We start from the raw sequence: 24,821 nt of genomic DNA, 5'->3' as shown, positions 1-24,821 counted from the left end.
AATGCACAGGTATCTTTTCAATTTTTTCTTCACTCAGAGAGAATGGAATGGTAAAATAAATTGTCCACCAGTTCTTCTGGAGACCATAAAAAATGTACTAAAAATAGACAGGGAGAGGCAAATTAATTATGTTAATCACATGAATTGTGATGAACAAGGTTCATTAGTAAATAAAAGTAAACAGATTTAAAAAAAAACTAGATTCAAATACAGTAATACCCCGACTTACGCTACCCCGACTTACGCGAACTCGGAGTTACGCGGTTCCTGATTTTTTCGTTTGGCAACGCTGCCGCCAACTATCTTCAAGGTCGTTTTTCATATGTTATCGATATACGGTGCGACGGCGGAGAATGAGAGCGAAAGATGAACAAAATTCAACTTTGCTGCTTTTATGTTTTTTATGTCAGTGAAGGGGAAACACATTTCACCATAATAACGTAAAAACCAACACAATTCCAGCTATCGGTATAATCGCAAATGCAATTAGATCGAGTTTACTACCAGTTTATAACAGATTTCACTAGCAGAAACGCAACTGGATTTTTATTGTTTTATGGTAGTAACCCCTAGAAATGTGAGGTGTTAATAGCGTATCTCTGCCTTTATGGTGTTGTTTATTCAGTTGCTACATGCGCGCAGCTTTGTTTATGCGTATCAAGCATGCCTCCTCGTTTTGTAATTGTGCTTTATTCCCTAAAAATGAGTAAAATACTTAAAAGGTGTGAAAAGGAAGCGTCCTGGTGAAGACACTGCAGATTCAGAGAGAAAAAGAAAAGCAATTATCGATAAACAGAGGCGGACTGGGTCAAAAATTTTTACCCGGGAAAATTTATAGTGGCCTCATACTATGGTTTATGGCCAAAATCACACTGGCCCACCGGGGTTTCCCCGGTAAGGCTTATGGCCAGTCCGCCTCTGTCGATAGAGAAAAAATATGAAATTGTGAAACGCTTTGAGCGAAATGAAAGACCATGTGATATTGCACGTGCTACAGGCCTAAATGAAACAACGGCGAAAAGCACATGGAACGAAGAACGCGTTATAGCTACAAAGTAAGGAATAAAAAAAAATATTAGCTTGCTACGAAGAAATTCTGCGTGAAAAAAAGAACGCGCTGTGTCGTCAGACGAATTTGTTAGATTTTATGAAGCCATCAACATCGAAATAACTTTTTAACGTAAGTCATTTGTTTTTTTAATACATATTTTGTATTAATATGTATAAAGAACTGCAATTTTATTAATATTTTTCTTCTAAACTAGTGTTTTTGTTAGTCCTTGGTCCCAATTAAGCAAAATTTATATGTATTTATATGCAAAGTTGTACCCCGACTTACGCGAATTCGACTTACGCGATTTTCGTCGGACCCACCTATCGCGTAACTTCGGGGTATTACTGTACCATTAACAGACACCTTATATAACTGCTTAGTAACAATCATATAAAAAATTGAATCTAGTGAAGGCACAACAGATATGTTCCTATAATGAGTATATATAATTTTATATAGCACTCTTTGTTACTGTATATAACTTCCCACAATTACATTTAATTAAAATGTAAACTGTATATACTATTAAAAGTTCTAATGCAGTTCTCATCCCTCCATATCAGTATAAAGTTTTTTAACTGTACTGATTGCATCCCTGATATACGGGGATTCAATGAAGAATAATCAAATCCTGCTAATGTCAGCACAATTAATGAATTATGATATTAATTAAATAATTAGACATAGATGTAATATTATCATTAATAATTAAATAAAATAAAATAGAAAAGACTACATTTGTGAAAGAAGCATAATTTATTTTTTAACAATGGATGAAATTCAAAATAGCTAACATCCAATTTGACTGAGAGAAGCTATCAGCTATAATTAGCAATAGCCAGAGTGTGTGTGTGTGTGTGAGAGAGAGAGAGAGAGACTGTCCAGCGATGATATGCCAGTCAGCGTTGGCCAAGTTGACTTACACGTCTAGCTAAGTTTACTTAAGGTTCTTTGCACTGATATCCTAACTTATACTCCATGTGACTAGATTGATCTCTTTCTCCTTCACTTGTTATAGCTGATCATTATTATCATTATTGGCCAGATGGTACAAGGAAGCCTGAGGCTTATGCTGCCTGCATCAGCCAAAAAAAAAAAAAAAATTTCCTAATTACCAAGAGAGAGAGAAGTAGAAGGGAATCACCAAGAAAAAGAAGAATGATAATATCCAGCTCAGGACCCTGGGTGTGCCAAGCCCATATTCAACAGATGTGGGCCCCTGGGGTTACTCTGACAGTTGCTCTCAATCAAATTCTATCAAATGATTAAAAATAAATTATGCTATTTTTCACAAATGTAGTCTAGTCTAGTCTCTCTCTCTCTCTCTCTCTCTCTCTCTCTCTCTCTCTCTCTCTCTCTCTCTCTCTCTCTCTCTCTCTCTCTCTCTCCACTTTTATCTGGCATAATTGAGAAGCTTCTATTCAAAATAGAAAACAGAGTAACTTCAACTTCATTCTTTGTGTTTCCCCTTTTTGTCACATTCCACAACAAACTGTGACTGAAGGGCCCTGCACACAGATACAAAAGTAAAACCTTTTATTCCTATATGCATGGTATCCTCTTTGACCCACTGGAAAAAAAAAATAATAAATAATAATAATATATACAGGGTAATTCAGGAGGAACAGTAAATATTTTGGGAGGTTAGTCTCAATTATTCTGGGTAAAAAAGTTCATATAAACATGCATCCAATTCTCAACGGATATGGAGATTTAACTGTTTGAAACTGGCACGCACAGCTCCCTGAATCAGATGTGACCAAGCAGTTATAACTTTATGCTGTTAAGAGTTGTTAAGAATGCATCACATCTTCACACATACTGAATATGTTGATATGGTGTTTGTCTACAGTTTTGTGGTGGAAGTACTACTACTGCTGGTAGAGAATTCCTGCCTGTCATGTTACAAAATCGTCTTACAGGGCTCAGTTACCTAGAATTTCTGCAAAACAAAACTTCCACTACTATTGGTGGATGTTCCCTTGGCTACAAGGATTGGTAGGTACTTTCAGCATGATGGAGCTCGTGCACATTATACCTGTCTGGTGATACAATATGTAAATCGAACTTTCCCTGAACGATGGATCAGCCGCAGTGGTCCCTTTCATTGGCCAAGGCCTCCAAGACTTCACTCAGTTAAATTTTTTGTTTGTGGGAATGAATGAAAAGTGTAGTATACAAAGAAACGGAGAATACAAGAGACGAATTGCTTGCTTGCATTTTGGATTCTGCTACCCTCATAAAGGAATGCCAAAATAACCTCGGAAGAACAACATCTCATATTACCACAAGAGTTGTAAAGTGCATTGAGATTTTCAAACATTTATTGTGAACTGTAAAAAATGTCAATTATTTGTATTTTGTATCATTCAAAAAGTCAATAAATACAAATAAGTCATTTATCGTTCTTTAATATTTCTCGTAATGGCTTTGTGCACGCCAGTTTCAAACAACTGCATCTCCGTGTCCATTGAGAATTGGACACGTTTATATGAACTTTTTTACTTAGAATAATCAATACTATAACCTCCCAAAATACTATTCCTCCTGAATCACTGTGTGTGTGTGTGTGTGTGTGTGTGTGTGTGTGTGTGTGTGTGTGTGTGTGTGTGTGTGTGTGTGCGCGCGCACGCGCATGTCAAATGAAACCTCATCATTTTACACAGTCAAGCATTACAATTAGTAGCACAAGCAATATCAATCAACTGATATTGACAAATATGCTCCTGAAAGCTGCATGATAATAATACTAACAACTCTAATATCTAATAGAGAGTGAAGCGTATTACTGGTTCTATACAGTTTAACAGTAGCCATAGGCAGAGGTGAAGGTGATTCTTGCACAACTTCTATTAGAATAAGTAGCGACCTGGAGCGAGAGGTGTTGGGGGTTTCAGGGATGGATGGCAGTCATCGTGAAACAGGTGGGTATATGGGATGTGTTAGAGTAATTAAGAATAAGAATAGGTGCATGTATACTTGCATATATACCAATGCTAGAAGTATAGTAAATAAATTTGATGAATTTGAAGTGTTGGTCAAGACATCAAAGGCGGATATTGTTGGGATATCAGAGACGTGGTGTCACACAGATATAAGGAATGCCGAACTGGAATTTGGGGAGTACAATGTGTACAGAAAGGATAGACAGGATAGGAAGGCAGGAGGTGTTATGCTGTTAATAAAGAAAAACATAAAATCAAAAGAAGTGCATCCAGTTGATATAGATGAACAGTGCACTGTTGAGTCAGTTTGGTGTGACATAAGCACTGCGAAAGCAAAAATTAGAGTAGGAGTGTGTTATAGGCCTAATGACTTGAATGGATACAATGAACAATTGTACAGAGAAATAGAGTGGGCTAGTAAATCGGAATGTCTTATAATGGGGGATTTTAACTTCCCAGATATTGACTGGAACTTGTGGGTTGGGCACTCACACACTAGTCAGACTTTTGTGGATTTATTGGATGATTGTTTTCTGCAGCAGCATGTTCGAGAGGCAACCAGAGAAAGTAATACTCTTGATCTGGTTATCAGTAGTGATCATTCATGTATTAGGAATTTGCAGATAAAAGAACCACTAGGTGGCAGTGATCACAGTGTACTGACGTGGGATTTACTTAAAGATTTAATTACCATCAGGGGTAAAGGAAAGGGTTTTTGCATCCGTAAAGGCGAGTACAGTGGTCTCCGACAGTTTTTAAATTCTGTACAGTGGGATCAACTGACGATGTTACCAACAGTAAATTCTAAGTGGGAAGCATTCAAGGAATTAATCGTGGAAGCTACTAAAAGGTTCGTACCTATTAAGAAATATTGTTCAAGGTTTAGGCCTAAATGGTTGTCAAATGAACTAATGAAACTTGTAACAGAGAAGAAAAATGCATGGGATGCATATAAATTATCAAGCGACTCAGAAGCCTATGGCAGATATAAGTTAATCTGTAATCAGGTCACAAAGGAGGTTCAGCAGGCGAAGGCAAATTACGAGAAATCCTTGGCAAAAGATGCTAAGAAAAACAGCAAGGATTTATTTACTTATATAAACTCTAAAAGGAAGGGGATGAATCTGATCGGTATACTTGACATCGATGGTTCGACTGTTGATGATCCTGCTCAGATAGCAAACAAACTGAATGAGTATTTTGCATCTACATTCACACGTGAGGAATTATTAAGGTTTGAAAATGGCAGAAGGTTATCAAATTGTAGCAAGATACTTAATGATTTTGTAATAACCGAGAGCAAAGTGGAAGAGAAATTGTTGAAGTTAAACGTAAGAAAAGCACCTGGGGTGGATGGGATCTATCCAGTTATATTAGAGACGGCAAAGCAACTAAGCAAACCCTTAGCCATAATTATGAGAGCATCCTTGGACTCAGGGGAGGTTCCCACAGACTGGAGATGTGCAAATGTGTCCCCAATTCACAAAGGGGGATCGAAGTGTGACACGAGTAATTACAGACCAGTTAGTTTAACTTCTGTTACGGGTAAAATAATGGAGTCACTGGTTAAAGGTGCATTGCAGGATCATCTAGACAAGACTGCAGTAATAATTCAGACACAGCATGGGTTTCTTAACGGAAAGCCTTGTCTGACAAATCTGATAGGATATTATGATGTGGTTACAAAGGAACTGGATGCGAAAAATAATTTTGATATCATATATTTGGATTTCAGGAAAGCTTTTGACACTGTTGCGCATGGAAGACTATTGTACAAATTGGAGCAGAATGGTATTAAGGGTAAGTTGCTACAATGGATAAAAGGATGGTTAAGTGCTAGAAGACAGAGGGTGGTAATCAATGGGTGCTGCTCTTCTTGGACTAATGTTATTAGTGGAGTCCCACAGGGTTCGGTGTTAGGTCCACTGTTGTTTTGTATATTTATCAATGATATTGATGAAGGTATATCAGGCTTAATGTCGAAGTTTGCAGATGATACAAAGGTTGACAGGGTTGTTAATGACAGTAATGGCAGTGTGCTACTGCAACAGGATCTAGATAATTTGGGCATATGGGCTAAGAAGTGGCAACTGAAGTTTAACCTTGACAAATGCAAAGTACTACATATGGGTAGAAGTAACCCCAGAGAAACGTACCAACTTTGTGGTACTACACTTAAGGTGGTAGAAAATGAAAAAGACCTGGGAGTAATTGTGCAGGCAGATATGAAGTTTTCTGAGCAATGCAGACAGGCTGCCAGGGCAGGTCATGGGGTTTTGTCAATGATATATAGGAATTTTGCTAGCAGGGAAAAGGAAGTGATTATCCCTCTGTATAAGGCAATGGTCAGGCCACGGCTTGAATACTGCGTACAGGTCTGGAGGCCTCATTTTAGGAAGGATGTAGATTTACTTGAGTGTGTACAGAGAAGGGCAACAAGATTGGTGAGGGGAATGAAGGGATCCTCTTACCAAGAGAGGCTTAAGTTCTGCAAATTGCAGTAGCTGGAGACTAGGCACCTGCACGGTGATCTGATTGAGGTATATAAGGCCTTGAATGGGTTGAGCACGCTGAATTCTGATGGGATCCTTCTACTTGTTCAGATTATGTATCTAAGTGGGCATGGCATAAATTCAAATTAAGAAAAGACAGATATAGAATAGATGTGCGGAAATTTTCCTTAAGCCAGCAGATGGTTAATTGCTGGAACAAACTTCCATCTGTCGTTGTGGAAGTTGATAGGTTGAATAAATTTAAGGAGGAACTGGACAGGCATTTGGAGGTAATGGTGTGATTTTTTTTTTTTTTTTTTTTTTTTGGCTGATGCTGCATAAGCTCATACATTTGCTTTCTTGCATCACATGCCACTACTACTACTACTCCCAATGAAGGAAATCCTGGTTATTTCTATCAGCTTCCTCTCTCTGTCAGTAACTTTCCCTCTGTCAATTTTTAGGCCATATGTAGCCACAGAGAGACTAACTACTTACTATACACACCAATGCCAAAAACCATACCTCACTTAACCAACTGGCAGTTTTGCAATATCTTATACAAGATAATATAAACTTTAAGAGTGAATTTTCACCCTATTCAACAGATTTTTTTCGAATTTATAAAAAAAGAACTGTGTTTGGGTGATAGGGGATGAAAATTTCCTTGGAAAGAAACAAGTTACTCCTGAAACAAGTTACTCAAGGAAAGGTGAGGAAGGAGGGGGGGGGGAGGTCAAAGTGACTTCCACAATGTGATTTATCAAGAATACAGAGAGAGAAGAAAGATTATGGAAACTTGTAAGATGCCACAAAATCCACCAGTATGTAAAAAATTTTTCTTCGGCAAAGATAGCTCATGTTATAATATTCCAGTTAGAAGGACCGCAATTTAATAAAAGAAGGAAAGAAGTTACTTTCGGTAATCTGAATAAAAACTAGCCAAACTTGTCAACTAAAAGAAAATTATACAAAAAATGGTATTATCAGCACAGGAAAGAATAACCAAAAAAAAAAAAAAAAAAAAATCAATTTCCCAAATTGATATTTTCAGCTTGAAAACATTTAATATAAAATTTTCACTGTACGTAAACATTATTCTAAAATTACAATTATTTTCCACAAGCTAAGTGCAGGATAAATACTTACATTAGCTTTATATAATCTCTTCCATTATGTTTTATTTTATCTCTTCACAAAAACTCACTTGACCCATAGAATAAGAAAAGAAAACTCTGGTGGATTAGGGATAAACATCCAAGTAAAGAATACTAAAGAGCTAATATAAAAGAAAACAGATTTAAAATTATACTTTGAATTCAAGTAACAAGAGGGAGAAGATGCTGAGATAAATACACTGAACTTTACAGTACGTTGCAAAATTTGAACTGGTACTGCTACAGCAGAATTAAAATGCCATACTATTTCCATATTTTAGTCAATCTTCCCAAAACAAATTCTGCAAATTTTAGTCAATTTCACAAAGTTCAGTGCCAGTCAGGTAACACACACTGGATGGGAGATGGAATTATTTTCAAGATACCATTATCAACCTATTCTTATTTTCTGAAATAATCCATTTCAGACCACAATATAATCTCCCAACTCTCATGGAAAATTTAACACTTTTCAAAAAGTGTTCGCTGCAAGGCTAAACTCTATCTTCGGCCACATTATAAAGACTAATTACCACTATGTGTATAATTCTTCATAACTCCGAAAATGAGGTGCTGTTCAGGTGTTTTTTTTTTTTTTTTATTTAATCTTAAATTATGAAAGGACTAAAAAAAGAAAGGGAGATAACCAAGGAGACTATCTGAATAAATGCTTAGCAGTTTAGTGCACACATTTTTAAATTCACAACATTTTTTGAACCAACCCAATGAATAACTTTCATTTAATATAATGAACCTAATGAATTATGTACGATTTGCTGTCTACTCTGACTATAAAATCAAACCACCAAATAACAAAGTAAATGTTGAGATACCTCCTATTCTATTTTTCATTAGCAGGTATGCTAATGTAAAATAGGAAGCTGTAAACCTTTATGAATGTTTCTTCCAAAATAATAAGTAATGATGCATGTCACAAAACAAATTACACATCATTATATACAATAAGAGTATATTAAAAATTTTTTAATATGTATATTATGTACATACAATTATATAGTAGTGTTTATTGTTTGCATTCCAGGACTTCTCCCCTTATAAAAAAAATTAAATTAACAAAAAAAAAAAAAACTTAGAGATATAGAAATACTTGCAGATGCTTTTAAAAGATGAAATTTGACATATACATATGACTTACAGGCCTACCAAAATACATGCAAAATACAACAATAATCTTGTTTTTCCATGATACACCCACAATAATGAACAACCTGAAGGGCATTACATACCAAAGAACAATTTGAATGAAATATAAATAACACTTTCTTCATGTATAAAATAGACCCTCCCCCCTTTTTTTTTATTCTGATGTAGTAGTTGTAATGGAGGCATGTGATGCAAGAAAGTAAATGTATGAGCTTATGTAGCATCGGCCAAAAAAAAAAAAAACACACACACACACACATCCTTTCCCTCTAAAATGTTTGTCCAGTTCCTCCTTAAATCTATTTAAGCTATATACTTCTACAACGACAGATGGAACATTGTTCCAGCAATCAACCACCTGCTGGCTAAAGGCGAACTTCTGCACATCTATCCTACAACCGTCTTTCCTCAATTTGAATTTATGCCCTCTCAGGTGATTATTCTCAGCAAGAAGAAGAATCCCATCAGCATTGAGCATGCTCAAACCATTCAAGGCTTTATACACCTCAATCAGATCACCTTGCAGGTGCCTAGTCTCCAGATGCTGCAATTTGCAGAACTTAAGCCTTTCTTGGTATGAGCACCCCCCCTTTGTTCCCATCACCTGTGTTGTTGTTGCCCTTCTCTGTACTCCATCTAGCAACTCTACATCCTTCCTAAAATGAGGCCTCCAGACCTGTATGCAATACTCAAGGCGTGGCCTGACCATTGCCTTATACAAAGGGATAATCACCTCATTTTCCCTACTAGCAAAATTCCTGTATATCATTGACAATACCCCATGACCTGCTCTAGCAGCCTGTCTACATTACTCAGAAAACTTCATATCGACTGCACAATTACTCCTAGATCTTTTTCATTTTCTACCACCCTAAGTGTAGTACCACACAGTTGGTACTACCCTCAGGTATTAATATATTGGAGAAAACAATAACCAGAAAATCAGTCTTTGGGTAAGCTGAAAATTTGATATTTTTTTATTATCTTTTCAAGGGCAAACACATACTTAGGAAATTAACTTATTAAATTTTAGAAAAAACTAGACAATTATACTAGGATTCAAAGGAATCACAGAAAATATGGTGATGCCATTAATGTCAAAAACAACATAGATAAAAGTAACAAGCTCAAGCATCATTAAAAATAATAACTTAAATTTTAATCTGGCCACTCAGTCACCAAACACTTTTCTCAGTGCTGTAAAAACTGACAACCATGTGACAGGCTTCTTTAATCACTGAAAAGGTGTGTTAGACAGTGCTTTTCATGAGAAGATGCAAGTAAACTGTCAGCTGTGGTGGTCAACTTACTACAAGTGCTCAACAGCTAATTTAAAGTTGAGGTGGAAGATTATAGTAAAATTACATACTGGCAGCTAGTATATATTGACCGCAAATTATTTCAAGCAAATACTTGCTTTTCAAGCAAATCAACCAAGCAAATACTTGCTCAGTTGATGGAGTTTACCCTTTGCCCTGGAAGCAGGTGTGTTTGAAGCTCCTCCTTAAAAGCTAAAATAAACCCCCAAATGACCCTTCCTATAGACCTATTGCTATGTTGCAGATCCTGGGAAAAAACAGAGAAATTGCATTCCAATTCCAAAAATATTAACTGGACAAAAGTTTGAATGCACAAAATCAATTTGGATTTACACATGGAAAATCAACCGTTGATGCTATTTGTTTGGTCTTAAATTCTATCCAGAACTCTGATTCAAAGTATGTCCTCGGCCTCTTTGTGGACTTCAAAAAAGGAGCCTTTGACAGCGTATGGTGGCAAAGTGTCCTGGCAGGGTTCAGGGAGGCCGAGATATCTGTGCCTATCTACTGCCTTCTTGCAGATTACTTTAGTGATTTAAAAATTTTGTTTTCTTCATTGTTTTGTTGTGTCTCAAGGTCTGTTTCCAGAGGATGTCCTCAGGGATCTGTTCTGGGCCCTGTGTGCTGGAATGTGGTTCTTGATGGGTGGCTTTCTGTGGATCGAGACAACATCCTTCAGTTGCTTACGCTGATGACCTAATCTTAATTTTAGGAAATTCCAGATTAGATATGGAAAACAGGGCAAATGATATCTTAGAGGATCTTAATATATAGTGTTCTACTCACAAACTAAACATCTCTATTGATAAGATGCAGCATATGCTGTTGAAAGGGAATCTAAGTTTGAACATACCTCCTAATATTAAACTGAACAGGGAAACAATTAAAATAACAAGAACTTATAAATACCTTGGCATCGTTTTGGATGATGGCTTAATTTCATCAGACATGCTAAATTTATTTAGAAGAAAATTAAAACCTTCACTTGTAAAATTATTAAGTTAACTAGAAATTCATATGGTATTAAGTCGTCTACTCTTGGTTTGTATTATACATGTATTTTTATTCCAATTGTTTGCTATGCTGATGGGGCCTGAGGCACTAAAGTTGCAAATTGTATGGTTAAAAGGTAGGTCACACAGGCACAGCATTTCTTTTTATTCGCTACCAGCAGATCGTGTAGCACTGTGTCTTCTGTAGCATTACAGGTATTGTCATTGACTCCCAATATCTCGCAGGCCATTTCAACCCAAAAAAAAAAAAAAAAAACCTTTCTCCAGTTCTTCTGTTGAAAACTGTTTTGGTGGCACTTCAGTGATATCCACTTCAGAATTGTTTTCCTCTTCTGCATATGCAGTTTGCTTGTCAATTTCAAGGAGAGTTGCATCATCTAAGCCGCACGCAAGTCAATTCAGTCATATACATTGGCAGTGTCCAAAGTTTCGAATCTCAAGTCTTTTCCAACCTTCACAATGTCTTCGAAAATTATCTGAACTTGTGATTCAAAACCAGTGAAATCATTTTCCAAATGAGGCAAAACATGCTGCCAAACAGAACGCATGTTCTCTTTGACATCGATTTCTAGCCAAGATGTAGATATTTTCAATCACATTTAAAGGGGTAAAAAATAAATTTCGAAATGAAAAGTTTGAAAAACTATCGTGTTGTCTCGTCAGGATGGAATTAAGAATACCGAACAGCTGCCTGCCTGAAGGGAGCTATTGTCACATGTGCAAGGTAGACAATAGAGTTGTCACTGTAGCATACATGTATAGTACCTGTCTAACTATTGAATGAGTTTTAATATGTATAGTAAATTTTCGACTCAAACTTAATTGAAAACTGTGTTATAATGAAACCCCGTGCTGTTTGAAGCCATGCTAAGTGAGGTATTGCTGTACTGACATCTTTAAGTTCTTTGATAGATACCATATGAAATGCACACAATATCAGAAACGCCATTATTGAGTGCAAATACACACACAACCATCTGAACTTTGTTCATGATGGCACTGCATGACATTATCAGTTATTCTCCATTAAAGCTTTCCCACCTCATTAGAGTTGAATCTTACTCTCAAGTATAATTAGAGAAGATAAACACTTCTTGATTTGGAAGAGTATGTTAATCACAACTTCAACACTTGCATTTCTGTGTACTTTCCATTTTAAACACCATATAAATAATATTTTATCTCACTTTCTTTTAATAATACAGTGCAATCTTAAAATAATAAGGCATCAGAGGTGGTGGGAAATGAACACCTGTATTATAAGCCAGTCATGTATATATGACACTAAAACTGACTTTCCTGCAAGTATACAATGATTAAAAGATATGAAGTGTTAAAGGCAATATCATTCCCTTTACATTTTATTCCTTCTACTAATATTGTTATGTACATAATGTTATGTACTTATTTTATATATCCTGCTTTCTGAAACAGTCATCAAATTAAGTTTGACAGAACAGATGAGTGCTTTTGTAGTTAGTTCTTAATAGTGGTCAGATGTGCAATAAATGAAAATTTTCACTACAAAGCCTGCTGTTACAACCACAGCATCACCTCATTAATGTTTTCAAGTACTTTGTTAATTTCTGGTGCCACTACTTTACAGGAATCAGCCACATTAACTTCTGAGTCACTCCTTACCTTATGTCATTGACATTGGATTTGTCATCTGCCTTCCCACTGCTCACCAAGGCTACAATTATTTTCTCACTCAAGCAATACATAATAGGAGGATCCCTGTCCACCTCAATCATGCCCAGCAGACAGATACATAAAACATAAGATTGCCAAGTATATTACTAACAGCCTTTGTTTCTTGTTCCGAAAATGCTGCTACCTGCAGGTTGTGATGTGATCTCGTCTTTTCTGATACATTTTTCCGAACAGTTTCCAACTCCTGTCAAGATAACTTTCTCCCAGAGTTTACAACACCAGGAAATGCAGTAGGCTTTGCAGACTTGAATAACTGGATTAGTGCAGTTGTGTTCTTTTACAGAAATACGATTTTGACCTTGCTATCTTTCAATTTCAGGTCATCAGCTGAAAGATGGTTAGGCCAATAATCCAAAAATAAGAGCCTTTTTTCTTTTTCTTCTCCCCTCTCCCCAAAAAATTTTGGAAGGCAAATGTAGGCATCTTACTAATGGTAAAAATTTGCTTTCAAACCATGGGGCAAAACTATCACACATCATCCAAAAAATAGAGCAATTTTTATAAATCACAGCTAGAGATTGTGTCGATGTGCATGAAACACCAAACACTGACTTACCGATACACGATGGTTTCAGCTTGTTACTGCCTGTCTGTTGATGCACAGCAGAGTTATTATTCACTTTGTTGGATACCTAAAATTTTAATTTCCAGTGATTTGTCTGGGAGAAGTTAAAAAAAGAAGCCACCTGGACAAGTTCACACTGCTGGTTCCACAAAGTCTAATCTTTCTTTTTTTTGGGCAGACTACTTCATCTTTTACGGAGCCAATGAACGAATGTAATTTTAATTCCTCTTGCCCACAACTGATTTCACAATTTTTATTCACAATTGACCAGGTCCATTCTCATGGACCTGGTCAATTGTGGCTATCCAACCCATATATTGGACAAGTGCTTATTGCAGGCACAGGAGCTCTCAATCCACCCAAGGCAGTCATCAATGCATGACAACATACCTACCACCTACATTCCTGACTATCCGGGCATGTCGAGCCAGATTTCAAAAATCCTCCGGGAATACCGCATAAAAGGCATGCAACTACCCGGTAGAAGCTTGCATTCTCTGGTTTCTAACGAGAAGGCTCCGATCGCCCCTCTTCTGCACAGTGGTGTGGTATACCGCATAGCTGGCAAAGATTGTGGCAACTGCTACATAGGGGAGAGCTCGAGATGTCTTCAAGACCACCTTGCAGAGCACGACAGGTCAATTCCCCTTGGTGAAACTAACCAATCCGCAATCTCGAAACACTTCTGGTCAACCCACCCATGACCTTAATCCCAAGCGCGACTATGACGTGATTGACGAATCCCGACACTTTTGCCAGCGCCTCTGGATATCTCATGCAATTCAAGAACTATGAATCGCTGCAAGGGCACAAGGCTACACCCTATCTTAGAGGCAACTATCTTGAAACTGGATAAATGCTGGCATCAAATCCACACACATCCATGCAACAACAATGAGCAGCATCCTAGTAGTTGAATGTTTAATCTCATGCACGCACAACTCTGTATCTGTTAAATTTGTCTCTAACGTTTTGTGTTAGAATTTTGCTGAAGAAGGGGTCCATTTAACCCTGAAAGCTACATGTCATTTATTGTTTATTATTAAAACTTTACTGGATCATGGAATTTGTCTATTTATCTACAATGGGATGTAGTACAACAGGCCCATTTATCTACATGTGAGTCAATCTTTCTGAAATTCCATGCTTATGAAATATACATTTTGCTTCACCATGCTTAACTCTTTCTCAACTTTTCATATAATTTTAATTTCTGATGGCCATTATTACAGCCCTGCTGATTTAGAAAGACACGTTTGCCATGTATTGTAAAAGGAAAATAAGTCATAAAAAATTAATTTAAATAAATTTAATCGCAAAATTCAAAAAAAAAAAAAAAAACACACACACACTGAAAGTACTGAGGTATCCTGAGAATGAGCTCATATGATACCACAAAAAATGCATTAACTAGTGTGATGGTACAGCAGCGCAATAGAAACAATTACAATAAAATTGTAAACTCCTCTGGCTATGAAGGCAACACTGGGAATAAATGGATATTTATTAGAATACAGTATAGTAATACATTTATTGAAGCTGAAAGCCAGTATTGGAAATCATTTTCCCACAGAAAATGAGGTTGGGCTACATCAAACTTAACAATACAAGGAGAATGCTGATTGCAGCCAGTAACAAACTTTAATAGTTGTTCATCAGTTCATGTATATTTTTGTATCAAAGTCCATAATGTTGTTTGCAATCCTAAATGCAATTTACAGTAAAGGATGTTATGTGATGTTGTTTAAACAAAACAACAGCACATAACAGAGTAAATTTTTAGTTAGACTGAAATATAAATACTGAATTTATTGAAGTAAATATAGTAACTTATGGCAGCAGTGTACAAAGCAGATATATATATATTTCAAGGTTTCAATTGCTAGTTCTTTGAACACATGTCTTCTTCACATTTGCAGTGTGGTATGGTTGATTATTGGCACATTAGCTGCTATGGCTATAGTGCGCCTTCTTCACATTTGCTTTGGGACACATCACATCCACGAAATACCTGAAATCATAGTACAGTAGGGCCCTGCTTTTTGGCATTCCGCTAATATGCTGGTTTTCGATTATATCCATGTTTAATATGTTCCGTAGCTGAGTGGTCGTGGGTAGAAGTGCAGTAGCACACGTTCCTTGAGTAGACTGGGGTTCAAGCCCCTGACTACTAAATATGGTCGATCTGCCAGCCCACACTGGATCAGCATGGCAGATTATGGTCCATTTCCCTCAACATGAATTGAGGAGTCTTCCATCCTGCAGTGGGTTGACCTTTTTCATTACGTTCACCACTTGTTCTGCTTTTTCAGCATTACATGCTCAGCAGCCAAGTTAGGCACCATTTACTGTCAGTGATTCAGTCTGTTTACGGCATATGATAGTGTAAACATGTTATCAGGCTTTCATATGCATTCACAAGTGAAAAAAAGGCTATGTTTCACTTTTTGGCGATTTTGGCTTTACGGTGGGGGTCTGGTACCTAAACTGCCGTATGAGTGGGGCCTCTACTGTACAGAGAGGTATGTTATATTGAAGTTGCACAGTAATAACTTCTTTCTTTTTCTTATTTTATTAACAAATTATTTAAGAATACTTACTACATCACTGTGTTCACCATCATCCTGCATACCACCCATCCTGCACAGATAAAAAAACAATAGTAAAATTACAATGGAAAATCAAGACTATTTGCACTACAAATACTTAGATATTTTTCAAATATTTGAAATATTTTACTACACACCACTATATAATTCACTAATGTTTATATAATTGCTACATGCATTCATATGCATGCAATATTCTTTCCAAAAAAAAAATAAAATACTTCAATTACACACACACACACACACGCACGCACGCACACGCACGCACGCACGCACACAATGAAAATAATATTTAAAAGAGTAAGAGATTAGCTCATTCTTTTGCATAGAATGCTTCCAGTCTATGCTCTCCAAATGTAAACAAATAAAATAAACGGATAAAATAATTTTAATGAATTCTCTCACTCACAGAGGCGTGACTGATCCCAAGCACAACAGAATCAAAAGCCGAGAGCCCCAAATCGATCCCTAAACACAACAAACCAACTCAGGAAAAACCATGAGTGCAAGAAGACATTCTGTCAGAATAATTAAAATTGGAGAAGCATATACAAGAATAAATAATTGAATAATAAATAATAATTAATTTCCAATTTTAACTGTTTTAATTATTCTGACAGAATGTCTTCTCGCACTCATGGTTTTTCCTGAGTTGGTTTGTTGTGTTTCAGGGTCGGGTTGGGGCTCTCGATTCCACTGTGCATCGGATCGGTCATGTCTGGGTGAGTGAGAGAATTCATTAAAATCATTTTATCCATTTATTTTATTTTATTTTATTTGTTTACATTTGGAGAGCATCGACTGGAAGCATTCTACGCAAAAAACTGAGGATATCTCTTACTCTTTTAAATATATTGTTACAACATAGAAGTTATTGAGCCTAGTAGCTCTGTATTTTTTTTACAAATAATGAAAATAATTATCCTCAACAGTGAAAAAATTAGAATGAATAGAAGTGGCAAATGGTGCAAGAAAGCAAGTTTATATTGCATCAGCCAAAAAGCGCAACACTTCAACCATCCTTACCCTCCAAGAATTTGTCTAACTCTCCCTTGAATTTATTCAAACCATCCACTTCCACAACAACAGATGGAAGTCTATTCCAACAATCAACCACTTGCTGGCTGAAGGCAGACTTCCACACGTCTATCCTGAAACTATCCTTTGTCAAATTAAATTTATGTCCCCTCATGTGTGTAGTCTCAGCAATAGGAAGAATGTCATTCACATTCAGCTTAGTCAATCTATTCAAAGATTTAAACACCTCAACCAGAATGCCCTACAGGTACCTAAGTCTCCAAGCACTGCAATTTGCAGAACTGAAGCCTTTCTAGGCAAGAGCACCCTTTTGTACCCTTCACCAATCTGGTTGCCCTTCTCTGCACCCATTCCAGCAGCTCTTCATCCTTCCTAAAGTGAAATCTCCAGATCTGTTATACAATACTCTAGAGGCAACCTAACCATAGCCTTGTGCAAAGGGATAATCACCTCCTTATGCCTACTAGCAAAGTTTCTGTATCATTGATAAAATCCCATGAGCTGTCCTGGCAGCAAGTCAGCACTGCTCAGAGAATTTCATATCTGACTGCACAATTGCCCCTAGGTCATTTTAATTTTCTACTACCTTGAGTGCAGTTCCACACAGTTGATAAGTTACTCTGAGATTACTGCTACTCGTATGCAGTACCTTACATTTGTCAATGTTAAACTTCGACGGCCATACCTCATCCCATCAACCTAATTTTTCCAAACCTTGTTGCAGTAGCATAGTCATTACTTTCGTTTAGTAACGAATGGGCCTGGAGTACTGGGGTCCCTAGTTTATAATATATGTAAGTTAGTTATAATCCAGTTTAATACAAATATATACTAACAAAATCAGTAGCTTTCGAGATGAGTGTCTCTTTGTCAACTGACAAATTAAATAGAAATACAACGAGCTGAATGAGGCACGTTAATTTGGCAATCCGGCTTGCCAAAACTGACCAGTCCGCGGTCGCAGAACATTTTTGGGCCACCAACCACGATCTTGACCCCAAACGCGACTTTGAAATAGTAGACCACTCACGACACTTTCACCACCGCCTATGGCTAGAGTCACTCAACATAGTAAACAATTCAAAGGCATTAAATCGCCAGAAAGGCATACGTCTACATCCCATCCTAGAGACAACCGTTTTATTGCTGGACGATCAGTGGTGTAGAAAGCAGCGCACGTCCGTGCAACAACAATGACGCATGATTAACGTGCCTCACTCAGCTCACTGTATTGTTGTATTTAATTTGTCAGTTGACAAAGAGACACGTGTCTCGAAAGCTACTGATTTTGTTAGTATATATTTGTATTAAACTGGATTATAACTAACTTACGTATATTATAAACTTTCGTTAATCGCCCTGCCAATCTTTGTATCATCTGCAAACGTTCACATTAAGGCTGATATACCTTCATCAATATCATTAATAAATATTGGAAACAACAATGGGTTCAGCACTGAACCCTGGAGAACTCCACTGACAACATTAGTCCATGAAGAGCAGTACCCATTCATAATTTCACTCTGTCTTCTTCCATTTAACCATCCCTTTATCCATAGTAGTAACTTGCCCTTAATGCTACATTGCTCCAGTTTATACAGCAGTCTTTTATGTGCAACAGTATCAAAAGCCTTCCGTGAAATAAAAGTATATAATATCAAAATTATTTTTTGCATCCAATTTCTTGGTCACTGCATTATAATATAACCTATCAGATTGGTTAGACAAGACTGTCCCTTGACAAATTCATGCCGTGACTGCAGTAACAATGTAATAAACTACATGGGCATTTTTTCTCTCTCTCAAAATGGATGTCATTCAGATCAGTTGTATTTAAAAATAGAATCACAAAAGAGATGCCATCGTTGGTAGGTCGAACCAAAGCTTAGGAGGAAAGTACCTCTTTTTTTTGCGACAAATTGCAATGAACAAAAAGCAACCCGAAATTCTTTTCATAATACCACATGTCAATACATAGCTTCAATGAGCTTTTGGCATTACTAATAAAATTGTGAAAACAGATAAGTTACTGTTTTGTTAATTGTCTTCTGTAGGCATAATTCATTTTTGTTGTGCTAGCAGAATTTAAACTGCCTAATTAATATATCATTAACAGCAGAAGAAACTTTGCCTTACCCATTTAATGAACTACTTTGAAACAAATGGTATTACCACAAATATATTTTTTTTTCCATCATTTATTTAAAATGAGACTACCTACTGCCTGATGAGGGATCAGAAAATGTTGAAAAGGGGTTGTCATAGCAGTGTCCCATCATTAAATAAATGGTAGATTATCCATTTGGTTTGAAAGTAGTGTAATACTGGGGAAAATTGTTGTGAAGCTGGTGTTTTGTTTTTTAGACATATCTGCTACTTACTGCCACATGGCACCATTGTGCATTATGCCTGTACAGTTGTACAAACTGTATGTTTAGGCCATCTACATATTGTGCAGGGTGACAAACCCAAAACAACTATGAGAACAAACCCTACCCTCTCCAGTTGAAATTGGCCAACCGTAGCCTTGATTGGGAGGCCTTTAGAAATTCCTCCTCTCTATGATGATATTCAAACCCACATCCCTCAAAATGAGTGAAGAGTGGTGAAGCCACTACTGTATACTATCACGGACTTTTTTTAAAGACAAGCCTTGAACACATCATTTGAGGTGCTTAAGGCTTTCAATGAGTAAACTTAATGATGATAGTATTCTAACTCTTTCTCATACAACATACACAAGAAGGAGACATAACTTTAAAAAGATGGCTGTAGAAAAGATATGTGAACATTTGCTTTCAGCCAGAGAGTAAATGATTGTTGGAACAAAATACAAGTAAATTAAAAGAATTAGAGAAATTATTTAAGATGGACAGAGATAAGGTGAATATATTTTGTTATTATTATTATTTTTGATGCTATATAAGCTTGCTTCCTTGAATCATTTTCCAGTACTAATACTATATACGAGGGCAGTGGCCATGACATGCTTGTTTTAGTTTAAGCTTGAGTTCTTTCTTATTTACTATATTGTTCAAATAGTACAGGGACATCTACTGGCAATTTGCCGGACAGCAATCATTTAACATAAATACAATCTTTTTGAGGTTCCCAAGTGCTGGCAAATCCCCTTGAGTAGTGTTTTTGGATTATTAATTCTCTAAATTTTTATTAATTTACAAAAAAAGTGGTGCTCATTCATATGTGAGCTTACCTTTTCTTTGGGCAGGAGTCATGGGTTTGCAATGTTGAAGGTAGGTAGGTGGTGCTTCGTCATCTCCCTTATTTTATTTCAGTCTAATTTCATTTTTAAGTTGTCTTAGTACACAGGAGCACAAGTGTACTTTACCAAGTTTATTTTGCATATCAATTCCTATAGCAGAATAGTTATTCTTTTTTTCTTCCTCTAAAGAGATCTTCATCATGGTTTTATTATAGCTTTACATTATTATCTCCTCGTATTCACAGATGTTGTCTACTTGAAAGGTTTGGAGGGAAAAATAATCACGTTTACTGCAAAACAGAGGTTCTATACGCTATGCATCCAATTCAGAGGTTGAATTGGATGCATAGCGCAAAAAAAACTGACCTTGAAATGAAAACCAATTGATAGGAAAGTGTGAAAATTCAGTACACCTAGCAGGAAAAAAATAATTCAACTGCTACCCAGAGGCATTATGTTTTATTGCATTTATTGGTCTTTTGACCCTGAAAACTTGAAAATGTATACAGTTTTTCTTTTAATACTGGTTGGGGTTCTATGAATTAACATCAAAGCAATTCAGTGTGCTCCCTCATTTTGCCTGTAAAGTAATCTCTAAGAATGTTTGCCTTTGTGCAGTATGGTGGAAGAGGGTTCTTGAGACTGATTGTTCTAGCACTTGAAGAGATCTTAAATTCTTCTTGCATAAGATTTGAACTTAGACCTTTCTAAATATATGGAAAGTAAGAAATCCACTCAGCCAGTGATAACTTAATACTATTGTCATGCAAACTAAAAAATATAGAACCTTGCAGTTTAACTTTGTCATTTTCTGATCTGCTTAGTTGAAAGTTTTTGAGAGAGAGATCTCGATTTGTAGATTACATGATCACAAAAACAAGGTATCATACTGAACTCCATGTGGTTTGCACTTAATCATGTTTTACCCATTGCAATCCAGCATTTTATCATCTACTCAATCTAACTTGTTAGTTATATACAACATAAGGAAATTTTGCTGTAGCTATATAATTTTTTCATTGGCCTAGAAATACCTGCTGATCAATCACTTTCCCATGTGATTTTAACAATTGGAATTCACCAATTGTTTATTATTACTAAAAATTAATCAGCTCAATGCATAATCTTATTTCCTCTAATGAGGCCTGCAGCATCATTACATTTGATGCTGCAGGCCTACAATAGTTCTACTAGTAAATGTCATTGGTAGCGAATGTGTAAATTACCAAACAAAATAACATTATCAGCTGTTGAGATTCTTTTTCATTTCATATAGAAGTCAAAATAAAATTACGATTTTAGTTGCAAATTAACAGCCATACCCTTTTTTGCCAATAGAAAATGCAAATTAGCATCTCACAAATTATGATAACAGTCCAAAGCAATATAAAACTGTGATATTCTCTATCCCAGTTTATATAACAACCTTCAAGGCACTAAAAAATCATTTAAAATTTTAAGGTCAGCTTATGTACCATATATAAAACATATAGGGTAGATGACTCTCATCGATTGGTGCAATACCACCACTTTGCTTATTGGAGGCTTGAAGTGGTGAAACCCATGTTTAGTCTCTAGAGCAAAGCTTCCGACATCCCCCCCCCCCATACTTCTCTTTCAACCCATGCACGGTACTAAGTACTATAAGTTTTGATACCTTTATGTGTTTGGGGTTTCCATAAAAAAAAATAATAATAATAAAACCCTGACCTTCAATTAAAGGCATATTCTAAAGAATAGAATAACATGAATTTATATATTTATGCGTATTACTCGCATATTTACAATTTATTTTAGAAAACTCTTTAAAATCCAGTTCCTCCAGGGAATGAGAAGTGCTGGATTTAAAAATTTAAAAATTTTCTGGATTTTTGAGACATTTCAACAAATATTAACACTAACAAATGAATATATTGACATCTGTAACTGTTCTGCTGTGACTAAAAGAAAGTACTAGGGGTTAAAATGTAAACAGTCAATTTATTACCACATTTATTAAATGTGGTAATACACCAAATGTGGTAAAATATCAATGGTTGTGCTTCAGAGAAAAAAATACTTTCTCAATGGAGAATAAGAAAAAAAATTAATAATTCTCCTTAAGGAATAATTATTATAATGATGCCGTCTATCAGTTTACATGGCATTTTGCTTTTAATATTTTACTGTGGACAAATTCAATTTTGTGCACATAATAAAGATTTCAGTTTGGTTTTTGCCATTATTATAACTATAGCATGGGGTCAAAGTCACTGACTTGGCCTTCGCTTCCACAGCATTAATATGAAGTAGGAATGCAAAGTGAATGACCTTAAGCCACTTGTTGCTTTCCTCCTTACTTTAGTCATGCAACTGATCAGCTGTATGGCTAGTTATAAATGGCAAAAAATCAAAATATCTTTAGTTCTATGAAATTAAATCTATTCTTTGTGCACATCAGTGTGTCACTGTTCATAGAAGAGGCTAACCATGGCATATTAACAATACATTAACCATAGCATACATATTAATGTGTATGGAAGAAATTAATCATAGCATAAATGAAGAAAACATTTGCTAGCTTACTGATATTTTTCTTTGTTCTCAGCTATTCTAAACTAAATTGACATCAAACTGGTGGCCAGCTCATACAACAAGTGCTGTATAATCATGCACATAAATTTAAGTTTTAAGGGCAGTTAGCCACTAAGTTATAAAATTTACTGAATAAGAAACAGCACTAAAGGAGAGAAATTCTAACTTACAATATAGCTAAAGTTATATGGCCTAGGGGAATTTTTTTTAGGTTGTTTTCAGGACTCTGTCCTTTTATCTGTTTTTGCAGCTACAAAGATTTAAAACTTCACTGATAATGCAATGGTCAAAATTCTCACAGCAGAACAAACATGCCTTTGTAACAAGTTGCTCTTGTTAAAAAGTTGTCTTGACTAAAATGGATAAGACTATTATAGACAGTCAATTCATGACTAACTGGTCACTCAGATAGCAGGTGGTCTCTAGTGACAACACTGAGACAAAACAAAGAGCTTTAACTGTATTGCAACTTTGAAAACTGATTTTGTATAACACATGGCACTCACATTGAACAACTTCACAACTTTTTCTGCATGTTGCAACCAGAGACCACCTACTATCTGATGAGGGACCAGTTGAACTTGAAAGAAGATGGCATAGCAGTCTCATATTTTAAATAAATGCCTGGTTACCTCTTTGGCAAGTTACCTGTTTTAAAGTAACAATTGGTATAAAAGCAATTTTGTTCTGTTGTGAGAATTAAGATCATTGCATTATCTAAGCAGTTTAAACTTTGCTGGTTGAAAAACAGATAAAGGGTCAAGGTAGTCCTGTAAGAAGCTTATAGATAATTTTACCTCTTTTTTTGCAGATTCTTAAAAACAAATGGTCGATGGAATTCTTTAAGAAATTAAGAAAGCAATCTAGCGATTGCTTTCTTAATGTTTACGGATCGCAAAATGTTAATTTATTTGTAAAATGAGCTGGATTTTATAATTCCAGGTTGTAAAGTGCTTGAATTAAACAAATATTGTTCATTGCTCACAAAGGCATATTATCATTGCTCACCTTTAAAAATAAACAATTTGTTAATCTCCTCAATCAGATAACATCAGGATGTTTTTGGGTTTGAGTTATTTCAAAATAAAGAAATAATAAAATCAAATCAATTTGTGGTAATGTACTAAACAAGCAATGGCTAGACACAATCAAAACCCACTATACATATAAATAGCATCAATAAGAAAGATGCAATATTATAACATATGAAATGTTAGTTCTACGCAGGTTTCTGTTTGTGATATCATACACAAGAAATACACTTACTGATTTCTTGACAGATTACTATGCAGCATAATAAAATGTCACAAAACTTTAAAAAGAACTAAATAATTTAATTAAAGAGCAGACAGTGATTCTTAAAGCAAATTTTACTGTTACACTACTACACGAGATGACTGCAAAAATAGCATTAGCATTAGTAAAGGCACATGATGCAAGAAAGCAAGCTTATATAGCATCAGCCAAAAAAAAACACACCTGCTAGCTAAAGGCAAACTTCCACACATCTACCCTACAACTGCCTTTCCTCAATATGAATTTATGCCCTCTCAGGCAATTATTCTGAGCAAGAGGGAAAATCCCATCAGCATTGAGCATGCTCAAACCATTCAAGGCTTTATACACCTCAATCAGATCACCTCGCTCGCAGGTGCCTAGTCTCCAGACACTGAAATTTGCAAAACTTAAGCCTTTATTTGTAAGAGCAACCCTTTGTTCCATTCACTAATCTTGTTGCCCTTCTCTGCACTTGTTCCAGCAGCTCTACATCCTTCCTAAAATGAGGCCTCCAGACCTTTATACAGTACTCAAAGTGTGGCCTGACGATTGCCTTATACATAGGGATAATCACCTCCTTATCCCTGCTAGAAAAATTCCTGTATATTATTGACAAGACAACATGGGCTACTCTTGCAGACCATCTGCACTAGTCAGCAACTTCATATCTGCCTGCA

General features: G+C 36.0%; 1 protein-coding gene across 11 annotated transcripts in view; it reads right to left on the bottom strand.

Moving 5' to 3' along the window:
• The window catches only part of LOC150087831 (bromodomain-containing protein 2-like), a 676,121-nt gene that overhangs the window by 552,441 nt on the left and 98,859 nt on the right, over positions 1–24,821 (bottom strand). For 9 of the 11 annotated variants that reach the window (XM_090369219.1, XM_090369215.1, XM_090369216.1 and 6 more), the window contains one exon: positions 16,023–16,062. The exons of 1 other annotated variant lie outside the window; for it this stretch is intronic. In XM_090369219.1, coding sequence (XP_090225345.1) covers positions 16,023–16,061 — 39 coding nt within the window. In that variant the 5' untranslated portion in view covers position 16,062. Of the gene's footprint in view, positions 1–16,022; positions 16,063–24,821 lie in introns of those variants that run through there. One more of the 11 variants, XM_090369220.1, reaches the window with a different exon arrangement.

Source organism: Mastigoproctus giganteus, chromosome 3 (genome assembly GCF_048544385.1).
Source record: "Mastigoproctus giganteus isolate SK-2022 chromosome 3, ASM4854438v1, whole genome shotgun sequence".
In the NCBI taxonomy this organism is placed as follows: Eukaryota; Metazoa; Arthropoda; class Arachnida; order Uropygi; family Thelyphonidae; genus Mastigoproctus; species Mastigoproctus giganteus.
The sequence above is the reverse complement of the archived record's forward strand: the minus strand, read 5'-3'. Positions and strand labels throughout refer to the sequence as shown.